The sequence below is a fragment of the Carassius gibelio genome, chromosome A16 (assembly GCF_023724105.1).
Source record: "Carassius gibelio isolate Cgi1373 ecotype wild population from Czech Republic chromosome A16, carGib1.2-hapl.c, whole genome shotgun sequence".
In the NCBI taxonomy this organism is placed as follows: Eukaryota; Metazoa; Chordata; class Actinopteri; order Cypriniformes; family Cyprinidae; genus Carassius; species Carassius gibelio.
The window spans coordinates 3,721,711-3,743,974 of record NC_068386.1 but is presented as its reverse complement, the minus strand read 5'-3'; the positions used below and the strand labels follow the sequence as shown (position 1 = coordinate 3,743,974).

The 22,264-nt window shown below is 37.1% G+C and overlaps 1 protein-coding gene across 1 annotated transcript; it reads right to left on the bottom strand.

The window, feature by feature from the left end:
• Positions 1 to 1,416: 1,416 nt before the first annotated feature.
• On the bottom strand, positions 1,417 to 12,902 carry mex3a (mex-3 RNA binding family member A). The gene is made up of 2 exons (XM_052617917.1): positions 12,423 to 12,902; positions 1,417 to 9,719 (listed from the first exon to the last, which is right to left on the bottom strand). Exons 1-2 carry the CDS (start codon positions 12,826 to 12,828, stop codon positions 8,614 to 8,616), a joined length of 1,512 nt encoding a protein of 503 aa, XP_052473877.1. The 5' UTR covers positions 12,829 to 12,902; the 3' UTR covers positions 1,417 to 8,613.
• Positions 12,903 to 22,264: the final 9,362 nt, after the last annotated feature.

Below are 22,264 nucleotides of genomic sequence, written 5' to 3'. Positions count from 1 at the left end.
GTTTTTGTTGTCATGATCTCGTTTGCTCCCAGCTGTGCATTAACATCAGTAATGAACTTTCAGGTATATTATTTTTGTTTCCAAACATTTGACAGTACGAAAACACACCATTTGTGATATGCATGTTACTTGTGTAGTGCTTTTGTCTCCCCATAAAATGAGATCATTTATTATTATATTAATAACATTGTTCCAAATATTCTCCATTCTTTAATTTCTATCTCAAATTACTATGAATTAAGGTGCCAGAATTATTTAAAAAAAAATTGTTCATCCAACCATACCATCATATAATTTGCTTAAATTAGCACAGTTTTTTATTTTGTAAGAGCTATTTCTTGAAATCGCTATGATTCCCATCCCTACTCGGAGAATAGATGTTTTTTTGTTTTTATTTCTGCTTTATGATTTCATGATGTTAGAAATTTGCACGATTCATTTTGCTTTAGTTGGTTTCTGGGTGTTGTCTTTGACTAATAGCTTTTTTCTGCTTGGTAAAGGAGCAGCAGGTGGGATGCAGTTCTCTAACCGGAGCTTCTGTGATTGGGTACATTGACCATATTATATTGCAAGGCAGGGGAACTGATGGCTTGTGATGTACGGCTGAGGTTTTCTTACTGGAAGTGAATTCCACTCTGGCCACTCTTGTTATCTGCTACATGTAACCCGAAGAGCAGTATTTCTCTTGAGATTTCACTCACTGTCCCGGCTTTTCTGTCTTCTATGGCATTTGGTGTGGTTTTATCTTTGCATATGTGTGCGGTGGCGTTCAGATCCTCCGCGGCTCAGGACGGGACAGCCGGGTTGTGCTTTATTTTTATAGTAGTGTTGTCATTTGTTTAAAGACCCTGAATGCCTTGTCTGTAAGATTTATGCTAATGGCATCAGTCTGCTATGCTGAATATCAGGCGTTTAGCTGGAGTCGTTGATAATTACTGCTTTGGGAAGATTCTGTCATCGTGCCTGTTCTTTTCCCAGTGGGACTCTTGAACAAAGACTCTGAACACTGCAAATACATTTCCAGTTAACATGGATGTTTATCCATGGATTTTACGTAGACATTTGGAAACTTGTGTATTTTCCAGGGTTCCCACATCTTTTGACCAGTGACTTCCACATGACCTTTTCAGTTGCTAATGAATACCGGATAAAGGGAAATTCATCGTATAGAGATTGCTCTCACAAAGAGCAGTTTCTTGTTGATGAAATATTTATGAGCTTTTTGAAATGTGATTAATTTAAAAATTCCCTGATACTTCCCTGACCGTGGGAACCTGTAAATGCTTCTGTTTTTAAACTTTTTGATGATTTATTATCCTTTTTTTGGTAATTTGTGCGATACATATATAAATAAAATTAATTCTGTTTCAAACCATCAAGTGTGTGCGAGCAACAGAATTCAGGGGAGCAGTGACAGATTATTCAGTTTGTTTTATTAGAAACATTTACGATACAATTTCTCGAAAATAACAAAAAAAAAAAAAAATCAAAACTAGTATGGCATAGATACATTGATCAAATATCAAAAATGAAGGTCACAGAGAACATGTTCTAAGGAAAAAACCTGCAGTTTGCGTGCCCCGTGTGGACACGATACTGAATTATGAAATTAAAACGACTCGTGGATTATCGGCTAGCCTCGTCTATGATGTGGCAAACCCCTCGTTTATCAACAATAAATTGAACACTAGTACCAGAAGATGCTTGACCAAACTAATGCACTAAGACCACTATGAGAGCTGTATGAAACACTTCTACTGTGCTGGAAGCTACCAAATACAGACTGTCGGACCGGAGTAACTCATCCCAAGCAGGGTCACATCAGTGACCATCCTAACCCCCCCACCCACCCCCCATGTTCCTGTCTGACTGAAATTGAAACCACTACACAACTATCATTGCCACCACAGAGCCAAAACAAAGTCGAGATGCGTGTTCACCATGAAGTAAGTACTGAGTCTATATATGCTTCTCCGTGTAATCTTGTAAACAATAGTTCACCGCTTTGACGTGTTTGAGACACTCTTGGTAATAATGAAACATAGGAATCAACCCTTGAGAGCAGTTTGTACATAAGCCTCATTTACATGTGACGAAACGGGTTGATAGATGTTACATGCAAATAACTGTATTACTGTGAATGTGCTCGAAATCTGTATTCTGTTCACATACCTGCAAACAAATATGATAACAGTACATTTGATTTGCGGAAAACGTTTTTTTTTTTTTTTTTTTTCTTCATGCATATTGTTAAACTATTGGAAATTGGAACGGCGTTACATGTAATTGATTTTTCTTGTATTACTGCTGTATGCATGTACTATGCACAATCATTTTTTTGTTTCACCCTGTTTTACTTCAGCCTGTTATCACTTCGTAACAATTGCATTTAAAAAAAAAAACGCAATTTAAAATAAAAAAAAGGAAGGGACCCTTTATTCACTCAGCTATGATGTGTTAAAGGATGAGTACACAACACTTCTGAGCTCTTCTAATATGCAAAAACGCGGTATTGAGGCACAAAGTTGAGGTGACTAAAATACCCCCAAATGCTATAAAATATTTCTGCCGTTATCCCATTGTTAATGCACACATTACCTAGCCGGCATTTTTAAAATATAAGCCTTTGAAACCCCACCCCACTCGTTTTATGCTGTCAGAAGTGTGGATTTTTTCTAACTTTCATAAATAAAAATTCTATAGTTTTAATCATTTTAGTAGAAATCAACTTCATGCGTTTTAGAAATATATTAACTTTTTAATTTATTAATTAAAAAACAAAACGTCTCGAAGTTACTTATAAATATGTTTGCTTCATTAAAGATATTCATAAATAACATCCAGATACTGACCTCTTCCTCTATGAAATAATAATGCATGTTAGCAAAATAGAATCTTACGAAACAGCTATAAGACATTTGACGTTCCCTTTTAAGTTGCTTTGTATAAATGCTGTGAGGAAGAACCTAAACAGATATGGTGGTATTTCTCTAGCCATGAAATTCAACTTAAAGCTCACTTTTGATAAAGAAACAAAAGGCAAAATTAGACATTGGTTGGGTGGCCATTTTTACATTCAAATACATTATTTGCCCTTTGTACTATACTGAAAGGCATTATAATTGCTTAAGTGCATCACGTATATGTTCTCTGGTGATTCTATGGACTGGACGCTGCAGTGGTTATAGATAAATACATGCAGCTTCACTATCTGCTAAGAACATATAAGGGTATATACTGTTCGCCTAATCGGGCGCATAAAAAAACAAGACTTTAAATGCAAATATATCCATTACAGGAATGCAAGGGACAGTTCAGCTTATAAGTTTGCAAACCCCTTGAAGAATTTTGAAATTGCATTTTATTTTGTTTTAGTACATCCCTTATGCAGATGTTTGAAACAAGGCAAGACACTACAGGCAAAATCATTGATTTTTCATGCACTGGTCATTTTTGAGATTTTGGGCTATCTGGCTTTTTGTTACGGGTGGTTTCAGACTAGTGCAAACAAAACATGCAAAATTGCAAATACACTTTTAAGTGAATATTGTATTGCAGTTCACGTAGATTTCAGTCACTAGATATTTTATGTCTGATTTTATACATTTACTCCCCTTCAATCATGAAAATTTGTTTTCTTTTTATACAGACTGATAAAAAAAGAGATACAAATTTCCCTTTAAAAACATTTAACACTAATACGAAAGAAGAATTTTTAATGAGGCTTTCTCCAGTGTTTTTAATGTTTGTTCTGGAAATGTATGCACATTTGTTTATTTAATAGGATAATGCCTCATGTGCATATTTAAACCTAACATTTCACAACACTTGAAATACAAAAAGTGTAATCAATCAACTGGAGAAAAATAGTGATTTCTATTGTAATTTTTTATCCTATTCACCTAGAGTGTCTTGCCTTCATATTCCACAAGACGAAATTGTTCACATGCCCTTGTTTATTTTCATGTGTTTCTTCCTCGAGCATCAATGACTGTTTGTATCAGTTTTGAATGCTAAAGCAGCCCACTGTTCTTGATGAACATCATCCAAGTTCTTTGGTTTCCCAGCATGCTCTGCACATTTGAGTTCTTCCCCACAGTGGCTATACAGTGCTGATCTCCAGCTCTGACACTCGGAACAATTGAGGGACTCATGCAGCTCTCACAAAAGGTGGCAAACAATCATTGACGCTCAAGAAGACAACAGAGTGTTACAAACTCCATGTATGCAAATTTCTGAACAGATAAATTATTTGTGTAAATCTTTTAGTATATGGCATCTTCAGGGCAGTACTGAAAATACAATTTTATATTTTTTATTCTAAGCCCCTTCTAAATAGATTCTGCTTGGGGTTTGTAAACATGAGCACAACTGTATTTATCTGGTATTTGTGCATTAGATAATTAACGTTGGGTAAGAGAAATATGTTTGGAAAAATAAACTGGTCTCTTTGTGCAGCATTACATTAAACACCAGCTCTAGTCCTCACTAAAATCTCTGTAGTACAAGTGGCTCTGTTATATTTTATCTACACAGGCTGTTCAAAGGTTAATAGTGCTCTGTAAAATAATTTCCCAGCATGCACAACCAAAAAGGAAGCAAGAGAAACGGTTGAACTGCAACGGTTTAACAACACCACATAATTACTGAAAAAAAAAAGAAAGAAGCAGAAACGGAAATGGTTCACAGTGGTTCTTAATATTAAACTTCACGTTAGATAAAACATTCTTGCTAAACCTGTCAGACTCTAAACCGGACCACTTTTCATGGTGAATCTGTAGTCGTACGTTGTGACCACTCCCCCTTCTCCATCAGAATGGTATTTTTGCATGGGCAGTTATTATTTTGGATTAGGCATAATAATAATACCCTCATCATTCTGAAATTATAGTGAAACTTGCCAGTTTAAAGGATTTGAATGCAGATGATTAGACCGTTCTGATATGCATTTGAAATATATCTGTATTTCTTCTGAGCTGCTCTTACATGCACTAAATCCTGTCAATAGGGTATGTAAATATATTTTTGTATTTTCATAACCGTATGCATCAGTATAGGCAAAGCGAAATGCTGTACAACTAATCTATATGAATTAATTTCCCTATTTGATTGTGATAACCCTAATTTTTGGCTATGTATTTTCTGAAGGGCTTTCAGATTTTGGGCATCAATAACATCACACTTTATTTAATTTTCTACTGGGATGACACCTTACGCAATATTACAAACTAGCAAGTAGGCTATTAGAGACTATTACAATATTTTCAGAATTGCTTATAAAGTGAAATATATTTAATGATATGCTTATGGTAGTCAGTCTTTATTATATATCTCCCTAAATGTCAATAAATATAGTCTTATTCCTATCAAATAAATAATACTTAAAAAAGTTTTGCTGTGATTGGCTGTATAAAGTCTCTTTCAAAGCCTGTATTGAATAATATCTCGCTCTGAATACTTCCACTGCTCCTTCTCCATTGATTCAGGCTACATTCTTTGAAGTATATCATCACTCTATTAGAAGTTGTGACATTTGGTTAAGAAACAAAACATTTGAATTGCTGCATTTTCTAATAGGGAAAGTTGTTACTGCTTTTGTTCTCAAAAGGGGCTTTAATCGGGGGAAATACAATGTGCATGGCTTTTAACTATTCTTAGGGTTGTCAACCATTCAGAAGCATTTTTGTAACAGTGCATTTTAGGATAAGGGTTAACTTATTTTATTTAGACAGTTATTGCTGTTTCCTGCATACTGTGACCTAGTGACCTTAAAAGAGGCAGGAGAACGAAATGTGGTATATAGACAGACAACTGTTGTTCTGAATCGGATTCTAAAATTCAAGCTATTAAGGTTTGCATAATTGATTCTGTTTTTTCAAAATGGTTTTGGTTTTCATATATATAAATGGCCGAAATGCACAAACATACATTCCTTCAGTGGACGAGCTTCTGTCCCTGATCAGTGCTGGGGATTTGAAGAACCAGAAATGAAGGCAAGAAAACGCCATCGTATCGTCCCTTCATTTTAAAGTAAATTTAAATTCTATTTCGATTTAGAAATACCACTACGTGACTAGTTCAAAATATGCTATCCGTGCAAATACAACCGACTAACCCAAAATATAACCTAAGTGCAATAATAACGATAGTATTTGCCATTTGAGTTCACTGTTGAGAAATTCACATGCTTTTCGATTGCAAATGCTGTTTGCTTGCTTAAAAATAAGGTGCTTTTAAGAGCTTTAATTTAAGTCTTTTCAGTTTTGTATCTCAAATCTGAGAGTTACTTAAAGGGACTTGAAATATATTTGATTTAAACAAAGTACCTTATTACACTAACGCTTATAAAAAACAAAAACAAGGCGCTAATGCGGCCGTAATACATGAATTCAGATGAAGCAAACAAAATATATCTCCTGTAACAGTCAAAAGTTTTTTCAGAACTAATATCTAAGATGCTAATGGCTCAAATGTAAATCGTTATAGGAAGTTAAATACAATCACAGGCTTACCCCTAGCATATCTTCTAACACCGCGCACATGTGGCAATGGCGCGCAGAGGCTCGATGGGGGAAAAACTGACCCATTTCAATCTGAGTGCATTTTCAGTGGCTCCGTTCTTTTGTAGTTGCCTTCTAGCAAGGGGGAAAAAAGATAGTTTCCCAACCTCAGAACGCTCTAATCCCCTATCCCGAAATCCCCCAGCCTGCAATGAGACAGGCAGTGGGTGTGTAATTTGATTCAGCATGAGCGGACACCAAATTGGGCGTTTCTCCCCCTGCTTTCTTGTCAATTACAATTGTCTGATTTCACTGTGGAGTTCAAAGTTGTTCTCCGATTGGCTGCTCGTGACCGTGCGCTGGCAGGCCTGTCTCGAGGGGGTCACGGCAGGATGTCCCGCTCATGAAGGAAGACTCCATGGAAACTTCGACGGCCTGCCTCTCGTGCACATTAAACGAGAAATCTCAGAAGAAAAATGCTTTGGGTCTATCTAGTCACACTCTCTACTCAGAACGGCCAGCTTTTCTCTTTGAATTTTTTTTTTCCACCCCATGGCAGGACAAAAGAGGCCCCTTTTCTCCCCAATGGGAATACCAGAACGAGAGCGGGCAAGCGATCAACAGGAGGGGCCCCAGCTGCACCTAGTTTAGACCCCTGTGCGGCGTCTCTGTCCTTATTCACGCCACTGTACGCCACCCCTCCTTCCTACAGCAGTTGCTTTGCACCTGGACTCTGATGTATGGCTAATTATCAGCTCCTCCTAGGGCAGCCCATGTCGGGGCGCTCCGGGGATTGTACCACCAATGCGACAAAACAATACACTCACTGGGAGGAGATCTGGAGTTATTACAGCGAATGAGAGGTTTGTAGATTTAGAGCACAGTCATCCCCCGACAAGCCAGACTCTCAGAAAATACAAAAACTTCATCTAAAGTACGATATCCAGCACCTGCCTCAGTACAGACGGACAGTCGGAGGACGCTTTGCACCTCAGGAATGGGTGATTTACATAGTACGGTAGCTCGGAGTCTTGCTTGCTTTTGTCTATTTGGTCTATTCAGGATCAGATTACAGACCCCCTCCCCTCGATCGCCCCCTCTGCTTTTTTTTGTACTTCATCTTATGCCTTATGCTCAGCCTGTGAGAAAGAAAAATTCATAAACATACTGACTGAGTGCAGAAAGGAGAATAAAAACGTTACTGAGAGAACCCGGGAAAGTCCTCTTGAAAACAGAACGCTGGATGAATTCCAAGGTTTTTTTGAGCTGACCAATCATTTTGCTCAAATAGTTTTCTTCTTTTCGTATTGTACCTAATAAGACCGTTTTAGATACATCACATAACAGGCTCACTGGAGCAGAAACAAAACAAAATGAATAAAAAGAAACTCCCTGTTTTACTCGTCAATTACCCGTTCAATTTGTTTACAAAGCAGATACTACATGGGTAATTGTGTCATTTAGAATATGATCCAAATTTAAAGCCATCAGGTTGTACATATCAGCCCCTATTTCTATGCCATCTATTCTGTATAGACATCTAGAAATGTAATGTTGTTGTTGTTTTTTTGTGACAATCACTTTACATCAGTTTTAAGGTGCAAAGATTTAAGATTCTAGTTTGCCTTAAAAAAACTATACTCCAATCTTAGGAAATAAACTTGTAATGATATTTTTTTTATAATAATAAACCTTCCCAGCAAAGGAAAAGTGTAAAATGTTCACATTATTTCTTCTGTTACCATCCACACACACCATGTGGAAAAAAACAGCACCAGTAAAAAATTAAATAAAATAAAGTAAAAGAAACCAACATGCTAAGAACTACGTTCTTTCCATTTTTAAAAAAACTTTTATAAAATATATATGTATATATGTGTACATATAAAAGAAAAATCTGAAAATACTTCTTCCTCTTTTTTTTTTTAGTAAACCAAGCAGTGTGTTCTAAAATATCTGCTTGTTTTGGTTTTGTGTTTTCTGAAAAATAAAAAAGTGAATACTGACCAAATAAAAAAAGATTAAAAGTGAACTGATTCTACAGAGTAAAAACGAACCACAAAATAACAAAAACAAAGCAAAGCAAACAACAACAAAAAACAACGACGACTTTTTAAGAGAATATCCGGATGGCCTGTGTGACCAGGGTGTGGCAGACAGGACACTCCGGATGGTTTAGCTCACAAATTCGGATGGCGCACTCCATGCAGAAGAGGTTATGACCACACGGGACCAGAGCGGCGGTCACTTTGCTCTCAAAACAGGTCATGCACTCTCGAGCCACGGCAGGCGGAGAATCCGGGACGGGGAGACGTCCGGTGAACGTGGCTGTGACAGCGGTGGGCTCACTGTGGGCACGGCGCGCCTGGGCGTGAGGAGACCCGACAGCGTTGGAGTTTCCGGTGCCGCATGGTTCAGGCAGTCCCGGCGACAGTCTGGTCAGAGGAAGAGGCAGGCCTCCAAAGCTTTTGGAGCGCTGCTGGGCGTAGTAAGCCACCTGTTTGGGATAGTCAGGATCGCCCCAGCTTTGAGTGCCCTCAGATCCGAAGTAGGAGCATGGCTTGTCACCACTGCCATGATTGGTAAAGTCACCTTTACTGTAAATCCCACTTCCTCCTCCTCCACTACTTCCAACCATGGCGTCTGAGAAATTCTGGCGGTAGCTGCTGGCAAGCGGTTTGCGCGGGGCTCCCTGTAGCCCCCACACCTGCTGCAGGCGGCTCTCCAGACCCCCGTTGCCGCTCTCAGGTCCCAAGCAGTCGTTCTCATTGTTGTGGTCATGCAGGCCACCCGTGCGGAAGGCGATGTGCGCCTCGATTTCTTCCTTTGCCCGTTCTGCATTCCCAGGGGAGCCGGTGATCTCAAAGACAGGGTCACGGTCACGGCTCGGAGTCACGATGTAAGTGCACGTTTGCTGCTGGATGCGTTTTATAGTCGAGCCTTTCGGTCCGACCACCAAACCCACGACGCGGTAGGGAACCCGCACCTGAATGGTGGTCTGGCCAGGTAACGGCGCAGGAGGCGATCCACTGAAAGAGACGCCCAACTTGTTCCTGGAGGCCCGCAGCATGGAGAAGTGCTCCGCAGCTGAGATGATTTCACGTCTGGCCAGGGCCACGTCCTCTTTGCGGCCGGTGATGAGGAAGACTGGTTCTTCGCCTCGGACGGGGGTCTTGATGTAGGTGTTTGTCTTTGCACGCAAAGCTTTGATTTTGCAACCTGTTGAGGGGAGAAGGAGTATTATAATAATAGTATAACTAATATCTTTAAGATAATACTTATTTTGCTCATTTGTATACAGGTCAAAAGGTCACCCATGCTCAGAATCTGCAGCAGAACAACTCATTCGCAAAGTTCTTTATGTGTTGAGTGTCATTTAAACATTATGACTGTTTTCAGTTCTCAGTAAATGTATAGTACTGTTTATTCTATTCAGTTTAAACACAATTTATTATGTTTAAATTGATCATGTTTCATAATTTTACCATGGTTCTACATAAACAATTCTGCAGATTCATTGCAAAAGTCAGCAGATTCCGTCTGGGCCTGTCCATGCCTTTTTTTCTATTGTAACCTATTTCTAATGTAACCAAAATATAATTTTTTGATTATAAAAAGGACACTGTTTTACCATTTTTTTGTAGAAAATTTATTAAAATATAAATTTTCTGAAAAAGAAAAAAAATCCATTGCCTGGCAATTTATTTGTACAAAATATACTTTTGATGATAAAAATGAGAATTATCTTGCAGTTTGTTTTATTTGATTACACCCACTTGACCTTATCCATAGACAAAATAAATATCTGTGTTAATCTTTCTTTCTGTGTCATTTCTTTTCAGAAAACTATTGATTTAACAATGCACAATGAAATTTATTCTGCTCGTGTTTAATGAATGAGGCCCAAAGTGAATTTGGAAATGACTCTTCTCTGCTGTGGTAAATGACCTTTTTTTTCTTTTCTTTTTTTTAAACCTTACACTGTATGCATTACACTACTATTCTGCTGTTTCATTCATAATATAGAAAAAAATGTATTTGCTTTTAATTATTTAGCATAATAAATCCCATTAACATTTTCCATTCTGTATTGATGTATCCTATTAAAAAAAATACAATAGCGCTTAAAAATCACTGTTATCTGAATGGCGCCTCTTCAGCAACAGTGCCATGTGTTAACTGACAGTTACAAACACTATGATATTCAGCACCAAAGCCCAAATTAAAATGTTTCTGATGTAAATTTTCCAACTATTTTGCAGATGGAGTTGACTTGAGGACAAAGCAAGCACACAAAATCCCCCATAAAGTTATTGTTGAGATATGAATTCATGACAAGGTGTGGTGTTCCACAGCATCTGCCTCGTGTTCAGCACCAGAGTATTTATTAGCACCTCGGTGGTGTCTTATCAAGAGTGGGGTGGCTTTCTCCGCCCAGGGGCATGTTCAGTGGATAGATCTCTGCACACTGGTTTCATGCCTCATTGTGTATGGCAGAAGCTAAAAAAATAACCTGGATGGACTGTCTAGCACTGACAGCGGGGAGCACAGATTCCCTCCCGCCACTGAAACGTACCTCTCTCTCTGCAGGAGCACATCTCCTAACAGGCATGATGGCAGCCACTGCAGGTGAACAAAGCACTGGAACCATACAGCTCAAAATTCCAACTAATGGCGATAACAAGGATACATAAGTGTGCTGCTTTCTTTTTTCTTGACATCACTCTTGCTTGTTATTATGAGGGCAAATGGATCTATCTATTCATAAAAATGCAATTAAATTAACCTTATAAAGGCCAAACGAATGTCACAGGATGTGGCAGTACTATCAGTGACTAATGAGGTAAAGACCCCATTTCGAATCCTCTTAATCAGCAATTTCCAATCCACATGCTCACTTGCATCCCAAATTAGAGCCATTTGGATTCTGAAAACACGCAGGCCACTTTACAACTCAACAAAGTCGTCATATGCATGGAACCCACTTGCTGGGACATTTATTAGTGTATAATTAATCTGGGTGAGATATTAGGCTCCTCGCGGATGGACAGCAGAGGCTTCCTGGCCCCCTGCTCTGAGTGCAGGGCTGCTGTACTGGTAGACGGGGCGTGACTCATATACAGTCTTTATAGTCTGTCTCTCCAGGACCAAATGCAACATGGCTTTCCAGGATACTGGAAATGTATCATGAAGTGGCTTCTTAATGGTAATAAGACAACAGGGTCAGCAAAGTGATCCAACAACACATAATTGCCTCCTCAACTTATTCCAAATATCATCACACATTCAAAATGCAACTTTTTCGACAAGTCACGTTTATATATCTCTGCCCTCAAAGCAGACAAGGACTTTTACTTCTTTGTCTGACCACGCTGTCAAATTGCATCACTTTTAGACGCTCAAGACACATTCGGACATCAGTGATGGACTAAAGTTACCCTACAAGTCCTCTTTGTCTGAGGTAGCCCGACAAAACAACGTGGTTCTGCATATGAAAGCCCCCAGGAACTACAGAGGCGCGCGAAGGAGCGAACGACACAATGTATCCAGTCAACAAAGACCGTTGACTGTTACACTGTATCCAGCGAGCGCACCACGCGTTCCATTTTCTGTTTTTTAAAAAGCAGAATTACGCGCCCTCAGACGACAAAGGGAAAGCAGCGTGCTGACATTGAACGCGTGGATGTGGAATGACGCCTTTGTTCTCGTACCCGCTGATAAGTTTGCTTAAAGCTGACAGGAAATGCCCATGTATATGCCATCTACGCGCCGAAACAGAGTGCTGAATTGTGGCTAAAACAGACACGTTAAAAGCAACACCACTCCCTTTTTCTTTGTTAAGACAGCTCCACACTTAGTTTGAGCTGCGCACCCTGGAGAACGAGTTGGAAAGCATGTGAAAGTGCGCATTGTTGTATTTACCTTGCCTCCCCACTATTTCGGCCACATGTTCGGAGCTTGGCACGGGGACGCACTCCGTTATGTTGCAGCCCCGTCCTTTGGTTTCGGTGGGCGAGCTGTCGTACAAGGCGCATAACTTGTTCTTCCCTTGTAACATCCCAGATTCGGCTTGGATGTGATTGTGGTGGTTATTGTTACTCCTGTCTTGAACTCCTCCACCACCACCTCCACCCGCAGGAGCCCCGTCCTCGCCCTCTCCAAGACCCAGCAGCGACAGTTGGCCCAGCGCAACTCTAAGGGCACGGGAATCGTCCTCCTCCTCGGGCGGCACCAGGAGGCCCTCGCTGCCGAAGCCGGAGCCGGCCAAATCCCCGCCGTAGCCCCCATTTTTCTCCATGATCCCTGCTAGAACCAGCAAGCTAGGCATGGCTAACAAAAGAGTGTGAGACAAAGACACTGGTAAGAGACTGGAAGAACAGCACCCTCGCCGCCACCCCGCCCCCTCTTGGTCCTAGTCCCCCCTATGCGCTAGTCCCTCCCACAGACCTGCCCCCTCTCCGGTTCTGAAATGCACAAGGCAAACGGGACACAAGGATGTCTGCGTCGAGAGGGGCCAGGCGAATCGATGCTCCACCCCGTCTGGTTCACTCAGTCCCCGCCTATGGCAAGCCGTTGATGCTTATATTCCCTAGAATCATTTTTTTTAAATTATATATATATATATATATATAATTTTTTTTAACAAGTATGCAGATTGTGCAGAATGATTTTGTTTTTAACAAAAATATATTGTTTAATTTATGCTGAAAAAGCATAAAATGTTAATTAACTAACATTTTATATATTTATCGTAAATCATTTATTTAAAAATTGAATTTAAAATGTTTCAAATATTTATAAATTATACTCGCACATCACACATTTACAAAAATACTAATTCATTTCTTAAGTAATGATAAACAGAATTGTAGTTGAATATTTCAATTTGTAAATATTCACTTATTTATGCATGCTCTGATGCACAACTTGGACACATTATCAGTGTTGATTCTTTTGCATCATTGGGTGTTTCAGGTCTTTCAACAGACACCTTCTTCCAGGCGACCCAAACAAGGTTGATCAACAACTTTTAAAAAAAGCTTATTTATAGGTGTATTATATATATATATATATATATATATATATATATATATATATATATATATATATATATATAACTTTCATTTATTATTAGTAGTAATGTGTATTCGGTTAATACAAAAACATTTATTAATACATATTATTACAATTGTTCTAATTTCCCTTAGCAATAAATATATTATTTCAAATATATATATATATATATATATATATATATATATATTAATATGATTGTTTTATTACTTAAATTCATTATAGTAATACTTATCCAGATACACCAGAGATGGGACCAAGTCACACATGTGCAAGTCTCAAGTAAGTCTCAAGTCTTAACCTTCAAGTCTCAAGTAAGTCCCAAGTATTTTTTTCTTGGGCAAGTCAAGTCAAGTCAAGTCACAAGCTATGTCAAGTCAAGTCCAAGTCAAGTCACCTTAATATTGTTATTTTACCTGCAGAATCTGATCTTAATAAAGTTAAAAGACAAGATATAAGTAACTGTCAGTAAATTAAAATAATTTGGATTTGCATTGTAAATACTCATGTTCAGTAAAATACATCATGGAATCAAACAAAATTGTAACTTCCTAAAATTATTTATTTTTCACTTCTGCCAACAGTGTTTGAAATGTTTTACATTTTCAACATTGAGTCCATAAAACAAATAACAGCTAAACATCCAACAGACTCCTCTCTGAACACCTCTCTCTCTCTCTCTCTCAAACACAGTTTACATACAACATTAAACTGTTACATTTCTCCTCTCTCTCTCTCTCTCTCTCTCTCTCTCTCACACACACACACACACACACACACTCTCTCTCTCTCAGAGTATAGAATATAAATATGACGTATTTTCAGTTGTTTCATACTTTTTTGTTATGTACAGTACAGACCAAAAGTTTGGAAACACCTTCTCATTCAAAGAGTTTTCTTATTTTCATGACTATGAAAATTGTAGATTCACACTGAAGGCATCAAAACTATGAATTAACACATGTGGAATTATATATGGAATTATATACATAACAAACAAGTGTGAAACAACTGAAAATATGTAATATTCTTGGTTCTTCAAAGTAGCCACTTTTTGTTTTGATTACTGCTTTGCACACTCCTGGCATTCTCTTGATGAGCTTCAAGAGGTAGTCACCTGAAATGGTCTTCCAACAGTCTTGAAGGAGTTCTCCGAGAGATGCTTAGCACTTGTTGGCCCTTTTGCCTTCTGTCTGTGGTCCAGCTCACCCCTAAACCATCTGGATTGGGTTCAGCTCCGGTGACTGTGGAGGCCAGGTCATCTGGCGCAGCACCCCATCACTCTCCTTCTTGGTCAAATAGACCTTGATGCCTTCAGTGTGACTCTACAATTTACATAGTCATGAAAATAAAGAAAACTCTTTGAATGAGAAGGTGTGTCCAAACTTTTGGTCTGTACTGTACATAACAAAAAAGTATGAAACAACTTAAAATACGTCATATTTATATTCTGTACTGTGTATATATATATATATATATATATATATATATATATATATATATATATATATATATATGCACTTCTCATGATTGGGTAATCGCGGCAGCTACATTAGTTTTTCTGATTAATTGTTTTGCTCTATGAGAAAGACAAGGTAACAAAATATTCGGGGCCGTTCACATCACGTCTTTTGCGCGCGCAAGTTCGTTATTTCCAATGTAGGCGCGCGGTATGCGCGCTCATAATGGAAGCAACGCGCGCGCGTCGCACCGCATCCAGTTAAAAACATCTAAACTTTTCAGAATGCCGCAAGCGCACCGCAGGTCATGTGACAATAACTAACCAATCAGCTTCATCCTTTCCCGTATCAACGTTGAAAGCTCAGCTAAAATGAAGGAACAGCTGTTCATAGCTGTATATGAATTGCCATTTTGAAACGAATTTAGTAGCAGAGCTACTGCGAGCGATTTTTAGTGCTGCAAATCCATTTATACTTTGCTGAAATTTCCGCATCTTCATTGAGAGAGAGCGTGTAATGGATGCTTAGCAACGACAGACGCCCCAGGAGCACTTCTGTCCGAGCGCTTTGGAAAGAAGGAGAAAGCGGCGCGACTAGCGTTTTCCACGCGTTTTTAGGCGCGAACTATTGAAGACAAAAGCGATGACCCTCGGTACCTCTCAGGCTGACATGTTGATGTGATGTGATATCTGATTTAAGTGGGCGTGGTGTGTGTAAGGTAGAGAGGGCATGACTGATGATAGTGTCCTGATCCAGTCACGACGCTATTCTCAGCCTGCGCTCCAGCTGAGTAATCAACTTTATTTAAAAAAATAATTTATATATTTTATATTCAAACTGAAAACATGATGTGATTAACACTCAAGTCATTCAAGTCATCGTGTCTCAAGTCAAGTCAAGTCCCGAGTCTTTAACTTCCAAGTCCGAGTCAAGTCTCAAGTCCTAAAAATAGCGACTCGAGTCGACTCGAGTCCAAGTCACCAAGTCACAAGTCCCCATGTCTGAGATACACTAATGTGACATTTAACAACATGCTATTTTTATTGATTGATTGATTGCATGGTGATATTTAATTATCATTCGCAAGTGAGTCATCATCATTCATAAAATATTAATATGAACACCAGTAGAAAATTGCAGCATTATACAAAAAGAAAAAGGTTATGTTTGTATTATGTTGAATATATTATTAAGAAATATATATATATATATATATATATATATATATATATATATATATATATATATATATATATATATATATATATATATATTACTTGAACATATTACTTGAACATACCCTTTTATATGTACTTAATATAGTACCCTTGTAATAACTTAATATAATATTAATAATAATAATAATAATAATCGCGATTATTTTTGTTGTTGTGGAATCTGTTTATTTATTTCTAAAAGGCATAAGCTACTAGTTAAAAAAAAAAAAATGTTCAAACAGCTTGCCATAACCTGCCTCCCTGAGACAGAGTCACCAGCCATCCATCCATCCACCCATCCATCCCGTTGCATTTCAGACTCCTTTGTAGCAACCAACAACAACTCACTTCTAATGAATAATCCAAAAAATGATTTGTATGCCGTAAATATCAGGTTACGACATCATAGTTCATTGCCTTGTGTTGTGAGAAGAGGCGTGCCAGAATGATCACACATGTGCGCCTGAAAACAACAGCATGCAGCTGCCGCTCTGCTTTCTCAACAGCAGCACTTCTGTTGTGATGTTTGGTCAGCTGAGTGTCATAACATGACCGAGAATACGCGGCGAGTGTCGGTGGCTTTTTAAACAGAGGAAGTGAAACATCTGTCCCCAATATTTCCACAGTTTCCCCCTAGTTTAACTGAAAGAGTTAAACTGACATGATTTGGGGGGTCCGCCCACTCTGTTTGCTGCTAGTTGCAGCGGGTCACTGAGTTGTTGTTTTGACTACAGTTGCGCATGGAGTGCTGTTACACTGAAAGGCATTGAGAAGAAAAGACAGGGGGAGTTATCGGACAGACGTTGCAGGATCTGCACTGCACATTTATGGTAGAGAGAGAGAGAGAGAGAGAGAGAGGGGAGAGCGAGCACGTGTCTAGCAACATCGAAGGCAAACCTTGAACAAAGACCATTCGTGTTTCCACCTCAGACGACACTGTCCTCATGATGCCACGCCTGGCGGCAAAGATGAAATCTGGAACAACAACAGCAGCAGCAGCAATACTACTAACACTACTACTGCTAATAATAATACAAACATGTCGTAGTTTGAATTGTATAAATGTTACCTGATGTTGATATATTCATTAAAAAAATTATATTAAGCAAATTGATAACACTCGTAACACTCATAGTTTTAACCTAATTAATAATTTCATTTATATATATATATATATATATATATATATATATATATATATATATATATATATATATATATATATATATATATATATATATATATATATATTCAAGGTGGGGTTTTTATTAAAACTCACTTAAAGCATAAAATACATGTACTTAAAACCGTTTAAATAATACACTAATAATAATAATAATAAAAACACCATTTTAGTCAATATAAATTATAATGGAACCAACATATTATAACTTAATACAACATAATAATAATAATAATACAACATTTTTTGTTTGAATTGTATTGGACTGACACCAGCTGTTTATTTTATATATATTTAAATCTATTAAATTGTACAACTTAATCCTTTGAACATTAACATATTTAAAAAATACATGTTCTTATCTACATTTTAATTTTAATTTAGTTAATTTACTATACATTGACCTCAACGTGGGGCATGTTGTCACACACTATATGGGGTAAGTTGTCACTGTATTTTATAGGTTAGGTAGGGTTAGGTAAAAGAGTTTAAATACTAAGAATAAAAAAAACAATGTGTGTTTGTTAAAAAAATATATTACATGAATATATTATTTAGATGATATGCAGTTATAGACTTACAAATGCATGCAATGCATCAGCTACATTAAAAAAATGTAGTTGTGGTGACCACATGAGGCTGTAGTGTAGTGTAATGTAGTGTTGTGTATTTCTTTACCATAATTGGTGAGCATACTTATCTTATTCCTTAGGAAATGCTCATGAAATTCTTCTCTTGGTAAATATAGAGGTGCTTATTTACACTCAATCTCTTCCCATTTACCTCTGCAGTTTTCCATTGTTTTAACTGGTCAGTCAAACAGTTGGTCACTTGAAGTTGCATCAGCATTAGTTGATCAGATGGCATCACTGATATGAGATGTACTGTGCATGACGGGTCTTTCTCACACATTCTGGATCAGTTCCAGCACCTTAGTGACAGTCAGTATGTCCAAATGGTCATTTGCCTCCATTAATGGTGCCCACTGGGAACCCAAGGCCCAAATCAATATCAACTATGGATAAGAGATCATGTTTCCCTGCCTGCCCCGTCTGTCTGTGGGCCTGGGTCTTTTGTTTATTAAGTCCCCTTCTGTCTTTCCGCTCGTTCACTTTGCTTGTTTCAAACAAATCTTCATCTAGTCATTGGAAGCGTTTCTTGAAGTCCGTGCGGAACATCCTCTTTCCTGGCAGAGCCTATATGTTTGCATAAACCCATATACTCATATTGTACTCACTGCACCCACATTCTGTAAATAATGACCTAATATGACATCATCCAGAAGAGCATTTGTCAGTACACACAGATGCCGTAATGTGGTGTCACATAACAATGAAAGGAATCAGTCAGCATTAATACCATCATCTTAAATAATACTGCACTTATTATGGATTACATGATTTGTAAATGTTGTAGATTTGTAATTAACAACTACAAACATTTTCCACCTATGTTGATAATAATGTCAAATTGAGTTTCTATGTTTTTCTTAAGCACCTTCTGGAATTGAAGTGCAAATAATAATATGGATTTAATATGGATTGTGACAATAATGTAATTCAAATTAAGTGTGTTTAATTAATAGTTAATTAATAGATAGTATAAAAATTATATAATACAATATAAGTTATCATAATATATAAAATATCATAATAGACTATATAATATATTATATGAATTCAATATAAATTAGTCTCACTTAATATGGACTACATGATTGGTAAATATATTTTTAAATGACAACAAAATTAATCTTATTACTTTATTATAATATGTACTTATATCCACTTGCTTTATCATTTATATTTGAAGATATATTATTATCAATGACCATCACTCAGGTCTTCCTGCTATTGAGCTCTATGACTGTACTGACCCCCTCCCCCTCCCCCTCAATCTCTCTCTCTCTCTCTCTCTCTCTCACTCACACACACACACACACACACACACACTTGAGGTTTCAACTGAGTGAAAATGCTTCTCTGAGTTGGGAATATGAGTCAGGTGAGTATGACCTCATCTCTTTTTCCTCTGCTATGAGGTAATGTATCTCTCTGCCTCTCTTTCTCCTCCGTGAGCCAATCATTAGAGGTGCTTCACCGATGACACACCCCACTGATGATCCAGATTCTCACTGTCACGTGATGCTCACACCCTCAGGTGATCTCACTGTACAGATGGATCACTGCAATAGAATAAACATTTATGGTCCGTTCTTTAAAAAAAAAAAAAAGTTATAGTTCAACTTCGACATATCCGTTTTCTGTTTGGAATCAGTGAATTCATAAAACAATTAAACCGTTACATCATACACGTTTGACTTGTGTACAAAGAAGTGATTTGTGTCACACAGTTGCAACACGTGCTGTTGAGGTTGGAGGTTGCATTATCTATTTATTTATCTATCAATATAGGTGAAATTATCTACTGTTCCCACATAAATACGACTATATATATATATATATATATATATATATATATATATATATATATATATATATATATATATATATATATATATTATTATTATTATTATTATTATTATTATTATTATTATATTTTTTTTTTTTTTTTTTTTTTTTCAAATGAATGCACCTTACCAGAGACAATTTATAAAAGGACTTTGACCTTACTAACTGAAAGAACTTTCTCTAGTTTTTGTTCGCACACACCCTCTGCTGGATGGAAAAACGAACTGCAAAAAAAGCACCGGATCACATTCAACAGTACAGAATGGAGTTTAACTGCAAAAAAAAGGGTTAGTGCTGTCTTAAGTTTTTGTATCATTTAAACTGTGTATAATCATATTGTATCTTATTTATGCTTGTCGTGGGTTTATAGAAAAGTATTCGACAGTATTCAATAAACCATGACAGTACTTAATTCACTAAACATGATTTTACATATAATACAAGAGTAAGGAACCAGAGTAAAGTAAACTGGATCTGTTTCTGTCAAAATTAATGTCATTGAATTCACCCTGATTGTAAACTATAGAACTAATGGACCCACTTTATATTAAGTGGCCCTAACTACTATGTACTTGCATTTTAATTAATCATTTAGTACAATGTACTTATTCTGTACATACATGTTTTTACATTGTACTTATATTTTTTAAAAACTACATGTAATTACATCTGTATTTAATTTCTGTAATAACATTTATAATTACACTGTTGACCCATACTTTACACCTTAACCCACCCTTAAACTTACCCATACCTCCAACCCTCTCCCTAACCTTACCCCTACCCCACCTCAATAGCAGCAAAAGTGTTTTACAATACAATATGAACACAATAAGTACATTGTACTTATTTTTTATTTAAGTACATAGTAGTTAAGGCCACCTAATATAAAGTGGGACCGAACTAATGAGTTAATAGACACAGGTGGGCAGGGGCGGATCTAGAAAAATATTGATGGGGTGGCGAGAAGGGGGCAGGAATTTTTGAGGGGTGGCAACATATGGCAGACGTAGGTATATATACTGAATTTAGTCACAGTTTTCACAGTTTGATGAAAAATGTATGTGCACACTACAAAAGGACACAAGTTATCATTTACAAACTTAATCTCATGCAATCAATGTCTTGCATTTGAAACAGTTCATATAAGGAATAAGTGACCATACCCCATAAGCACCACCACACTCACTAATGCATACAGTATGCATCGACATGTAATTAAGAGCATTATAAAAGGTTCAGTGTTATCAATATGTCAATTTATTATAAGAAACAAAAGATTTTAACAACCAATGACATTTCCCGATGGGGAGACTCAACTGATTTTCTACTGTTAGGTGTTAATCATCATCTAACTCAACCAGTCAAGAGCCACATTTAGCCTTAGATGTTATATGAATATGGCCCCTGAAGCATAGGTTTTATTAGCTGACAATAATAATAAATAAATAAGCATTATAAGCACAAATACAAATGTACTTTTAGAAATTGTTTTTGAAAAATATGGTGTTGTTGTTTTGGCAAGCTTAAATTAAAACTTCTATGAAAAATTGTGTGTTATTCCTTTAAAATAATGTTTTAGTATATATTTTTTTAAGTATATTTTACTAAGCAATTTCTTACATAATTTCTTTGAGTTAGACCAAACTTTTACTTTGGTGAGTTGTAGACAGAGTTTCTGTGTTTATTAATAAACTATTATTATTAGCTATTAAGCCTACTTGACATATAGCATGCTCTACTGTGCAATAGTACTACTGTTTGAATTTCTTCAAGTTATACTGAAATTTTATTTTGACAGGTTGTCGTAATGACATTGCCGTTTCTGTCAGTCTGTGTATACGATACGAATAAATGATGATAGTTTTATCAAATGAAATGGTGAAATCCTCTCCTAGCGCGCTGATGTGCACATGTGTAGCCTACATCATGTGTCAATATAGTAAAGAGCTGAAAACACCACAAGTGCTTCAGTGTGTGTGCGTGTGTGTGTGTGTGTGTGTGTGTGTGTGTGTGTGTAGTAGAGCATACATTCCCAGAGACTTGTATAACAACACCTTAAGGGTTCCCATAAGCAGGATTTATTGTTTGCCCCCCTTCCTCAAATATGATGATGGAAAAAACTACTGGGATGAAAAAATAACTTAAATTGTATAAATTGTATTATTTACAAATCACAATTGTAGCTCTCGACATTTACCTGTGGCTATAACTTTATTATGACTCTAATTTATTTTATAGTCCCAAGCATTCAGAAATCATGCAAAAGGAAATTAAGCAGTTTTACTATGATAAAACCATGGTTTATTTTTGTAAGGGTTGTGATTTGCACGTTTTTTTGTTTGTTTGTTTTTTTGAA

What these genes read in the sequence shown, in the direction of transcription:
- mex3a (XM_052617917.1), bottom strand. Translation starts at nt 12,828, where the DNA reads ATGCCTAGCTTGCTGGTTCTAGCAGGGATCATGGAGAAAAATGGGGGC. An exon ending in CGAAATAGTGGGGAGGCAAG is followed by an intron (nt 9,720 to 12,422) that starts GTAAATACAACA and finishes TCCCCTCAACAG; the next exon opens with GTTGCAAAATCAAAGCTTTG.